The 4,711-nt window shown below is 62.5% G+C and overlaps 1 protein-coding gene across 1 annotated transcript in view; it reads right to left on the bottom strand.

Moving 5' to 3' along the window:
* Positions 1–3,730, bottom strand: part of LOC113205068 (galactosylgalactosylxylosylprotein 3-beta-glucuronosyltransferase P-like) — a 9,453-nt gene extending 5,723 nt beyond the window's left edge. Inside the window, exons 1-3 of the mRNA XM_052265041.1 lie at positions 3,477–3,730; positions 2,762–3,097; positions 1,711–1,948 (exon numbers count right to left, since the gene is read on the bottom strand). Of these exons, the coding sequence (XP_052121001.1) occupies positions 1,711–1,948; positions 2,762–3,097; positions 3,477–3,620 (718 nt within the window). The 5' untranslated portion in view covers positions 3,621–3,730. The remainder of the gene's footprint in view (positions 1–1,710; positions 1,949–2,761; positions 3,098–3,476) is intronic.
* Between the last annotated feature and the right edge of the window lie 981 nt (positions 3,731–4,711).

Here is a 4,711-nt window from a genome sequence, read left to right as displayed (position 1 = left end):
TGCACCTCCAGAGATGAACACCCCCGGGAGGTTACGACTGTCACGTGAAGTTTACACCCCGTAGGCTACACTGGAAAACATATCTTTGGAATAGTTTTAAAACAGTTTTTATTTGTGGTGCTAGCTATTGTTCGTCGAATGAGAAAACCAAGTCGATACACAATGTCTTGAGAATCTCGTCATCTTACATTTAGTATTATTTTCATTGTTTTAACTTGAGAATGAAGAAAATGATTTCGGGCTATGTACCCACAGATATATAAAACGGTGTTTTGTTCAGACATCCTTAACTACGACAGAACTTGAAGTTCATTCGGACCGTAATAAAAAGTGAACTCTTTCCACCCGGGACAAATTTTCCCGTAAAACCTACAACTATTTTTCAAATGTTAGCGACGAGCACGGTAAATCGTACAGCGGCGATAGTAATGACCCAGCAGCTCGTGCGAATTATTGTGCATATTACGATATTCCTGTGTTGTAGTAGTACTTGCGGTGTGTGTGTGTGTGTGCTCGGCGGCAGCAGCCGCACGTGATATGATAATTATACACCCCCCTGGCCAACAAGGGGCCTAAGCTCATGATGGGTGTACGTTACTGATGTAGTCATTACCACTACGCGGGGGAGCGAAGCCCCGCGCCCCGCCCGCACACTTCCCTCCCTCCGCCCTGCTGCGCGTCTTATACCCCATTCGCCTCACGCCGCAGCGCGCGCGCGGTAGCAGCGGGGAGAGCTCTGCACGCTGCCGCAGTTCTCCCGCCAGTAGTAGTAGTTCGGTGGAGCGGCGGCAGGGGGTAGTGGGAGAAGGGGAGAGTGAGAGAGTCCTCCGCGCGGGCCGCTCACCGCCACAGCCCGGTGAGCAATTTGTCTCTGGAGCAGCCGAAGCTAAAAGTTTGTCAGCGCGCTGCCCCCGCCCGGCCCGGCCCGCCCGGCCCGGCCCGCCCGGCCCCGGCCCGCGGTCTCACGGTGGTTTGGCGGCCTCTCCGAGGTTTGGCGGGGATCTCTCTTCGCCAAGGCCAAATTAGTCCTGAGGTTGGCCGGTGCGGAGAGCAGCCGTCGAGTCGTCCGTCGCCACCGCTGCGGCCCGTTCCATCTGCCGCACCCCTCTCCGACGACTCTTCCTTGTAAAGGGGGGCGGGAGGGTAAGGGGTATGCGGAGGGGGGAAGGATACGCAGCTGGAACAGTCCCCAAGTTGCCGGCATTTAGCCCCCCCTACCTCCCCCGCGAGTCCACATCCCCCGCGGCGGACGGGGACGAGCAAGTTTGGGACCGCCATGGCAGCCATCATGTCCCTTTAGACACTTTGCCGAATCATGGACCCCCTCCTGCGAGAGCGTCTCGCTCCCAGAGACACGCCAGCCGAGCGCCTGGCGAGTGCCCTCATGATCTTTTAATCAGGCCCTGTCAGGTACATCGTATACACCGTGCCTGTGCCTGGCAGCCGAGGTTGCCCCCGCCCGCCCACGCCCCCCTCTGACCGTGAGTATGGAACTCCGCCCGCACGGGCGCGTGCACGGAGAAACCCGGTAGTACACGCTGTCATCAGCAGGCCCAGATGCGATAACTGGTTAAACTGTCCAACTCGTCCAATAATTGCGCCAATTTCCCTGGATAGCTGTGCCCTAGACAGCATCCCCGAAAACCGTCATTGAACCCCTCGCTACTCACCACCAGCGAGGTGCTTGCAGAACACCTCCTCGCTACTCACCGGTAAGGTGCTGGTACAGCAGCCCGGAACGCTTGAGCAGCTGCTCCACGTGCTTGGAGGGTACCTTCGCGTCCTCGATGACCAGCCACTGGACGTTGCGCACCAGCAGCAATGTCTGCGCCATCCTGGTGAGCTCGGCGAGCTGCTCCGGCCGGCGGTACGTCGGCGTGATGACGTACAGCGGGTGCAGCCCTCGCCGCGGCGCCGCTCTCCCCGGGAGCACGTCCGCGTCGGCACACTGCGGGCAGAACAGCGGTGAGTCAGGGGGCACTCTCGGGGCACGACGGCGGGGGAGGTGATGTCGGTGATGGCAGAGTAGCGCCTTCAGGGCTACTTCGGGGAGGTAGGGGCGGGAGCGGGCGGCAGCCCCACATCACGGGGACCCTGCCGTGCTGAGTGCCCCCTCTCTCGCTCGCACCCCCCCCCCCCAACTTTCGCACGACGCGCGCCATCTCTCTCGCACACGCGTCGCGTAGTACGCCCCGGATGGTCCTGGGACGACGACGACGACACCGGTCGCGCCGAGCGACAATCGAATTGGACTGTCCCCAGGTCAACACGAAGGGCGTCCCCAGCGGCGTCGAGGACGGTGGGAGGGGAGAAGAAAGGGGATGGAGGGTACCGGGCGGTACCGCCCGCTGGAGGGGTACTTCTTAACGAAAGACCGCCGCCGCCCGTTTGCCGAGCGGGTAGCGTTTGGTGTTTGTGCGGCCGGGGTCCTGATTGGCCGGAGCGCCGCGTTGTGCTGCACAGTTTGGCAAAGGCACACGTTCAGAGTCGGGGGTTGCGGATTTGAACAGGGACGGAATAAATGTTTGCTACCCGACTACGGGGGAAGCCGGCGGCGGCTTCGTGCTCAAACAGTGTGTGAGCGACCGAAAACGAGCAAACACTGACTTTATCGACAACTCACTTTTTCAGAAAAAAACAAAGCCGGCCGACGACGGAAAGCCGATATGCGAGCAGAAACCCCGATACGATAGCAGCTGCTCTGATAGTGCGGTATACCCCCCCCCCCCTCACTCTCTCCCTCTCTCTCTCTCTCTCTCACCTGGCTACAGCTGGCGGGCGGCGCGGTGGGTGCGTGCAGCTGCAGGTGCGAGGCGACCTCGCGCAGCAGCCGCGCGCCCAGGCTGGCCGCCATGTCGTCGTTCTGCGCCAGCCGCTCGACGGACAGCCGCACGGCCTCCTCCAGGGCGTCCAGGGTGACGGCGGACGGCGAGGGCGCCGGCGTGATGGGCGGCTCGTTTGGCGGCGCGTCGACGGCGCGGACCGCGGGCAGCGCGGGCGGGACGGCCGCGGGCACGGCCGCCAGCAGCGTGGAGACGCGGTACTGCGCCAGCACCAGCAGCGCCGCCGCGCACATGAGCAGCCACATCCTGTGCACCTGGACGCGCCGACAATAAGAAACACCGCGTATCAGGCTGGGGAGGGGGGCAATCCACCGCGACGACATTTTCCAAGCTGCCCCGCGCGTCCCCGCGCGCCCTTATTGGAGGAACCGCAAATAAGGGAGTGGTGTCGGAGATCGATATGTCGGAAAGAACGCCAGCGGGCGCGACCGTTGTGATGACGTGTTGTGCGTGCAAGAAATTAGGTAGTATGAGTCGTGTTTCCTCGAAAAGCGTAGCGGGGAGAAGAGTGGTGGCAAGAAGCACACGGGAATAAGCAAAGGCCCGTCTCATTCTTTTCCTTGTTCTCTGCACCCGCGAGGTGCGAGGTGTCTCACGCCCTTGGCGCCCAGTCGCGGCAGCAGCACAACTTACCCTCGTGCTATTGAGTGCCCGCAGGCGGTGGCCCCAGGGGCCCCATGAGCCCGGCTGCGGCGGCGTGGCGGCGGCGGCGGCGGCGGCGAGGCCTGCTGCTCCTGCTGGCGGCGGCGGCGTGGCGGGGGCGGACACCGTCACCATCTGCGGCCGGCTGCGGGCATCCGCCGGGCGCGCCCCTGCTGGATCCGCGGGGCGGCGCGGGCGCAGCGGCTTCCAACAAGGCCCGCTACCGCGCTACGCGTCGCCTCGCGTCCTGCAAGAGGACACGTCGTCGGCATGAATATTAAACCCCTTCCGTCCCCACTCTCCTCCTCCCTCCCCTCCGTGCAGCTGGAGTGGCTCCGCTGGGGCTCCACGGGAGGAAAAGGAATCCTCGTCGCAGCTGCAGCCAATGAGCAGAGGGAGCGGGGCGAACCCCGGCCGCGCCCAATCAGACAGGGGGGCCGTCATCTGCAAAGCCTGCGGAGCCCCCCCCCCCTACCGCTCCGACCCCCTCTGCACCCCTTCCTTCCAGCCGCTTCCAGCAGTCACTCTACTTACTAAAACAACGGCACAGTAAGCGGTGTGCAAACAACGCTGTTCCCGGCGGCCCGAGTGCGCCGCTGCGCGCCCCCCGCGGCCTCCCGCTCGCGCCCCGCCCCCTCGCCTTTCGGTCCTTTATGGCGATGATGGGGACTGGCCCCTCTCGGCCGGGGCCAGGACCGCTGCTGCTGCCGCCTTGCTCCCACGACGGGTTGGAGTCCCCGTCGCTTAACCCTCCGAGGTGACTGCCACGCGCTGGGCGGCGGAAGCCAGCCTTCCTTTTGGTCCCTCGCAGTCCTCGCAGTAGTAGTGCTCCCAGTCCTCCACGCCCCCCTCTCCCGACGCCGCCCGTTAGACCAATCTCATATCTCTTTGCCATACATGCTCGCTGCTCACACTCTCCGACTTGATCTCACCCTCCCCTCCCCACCCCGACCCCCGACCCCTTCTCCCATCCCACTCGCCATACCTCCTCGCATCCCTTTTCAATCAAATGTTATTTCGCCCCAGCTCGGCTGGAAGGCGATGAAAGGCGAACGCGGCAACACATACCCCCGGGGTAAAGAAGTAAATTGTATTGTGATCCTTCTTAGTTTTTCTTACAAAGCCAAACCTTTGTTCCATCCTGGCACACGGTAAGGATATTTCAAATTTTGTGCTGATACTGATTCTACACGTTTTTGGCAAGTTGCCGCAGCCATTCCACCCCC

Source organism: Frankliniella occidentalis, unplaced genomic scaffold (genome assembly GCF_000697945.3).
Source record: "Frankliniella occidentalis isolate FOCC.00 unplaced genomic scaffold, Focc_3.1 Scaffold23, whole genome shotgun sequence".
NCBI lineage: Eukaryota > Metazoa > Arthropoda > Insecta > Thysanoptera > Thripidae > Frankliniella > Frankliniella occidentalis.
This window is presented reverse-complemented; position numbering and strand designations above follow the sequence as displayed.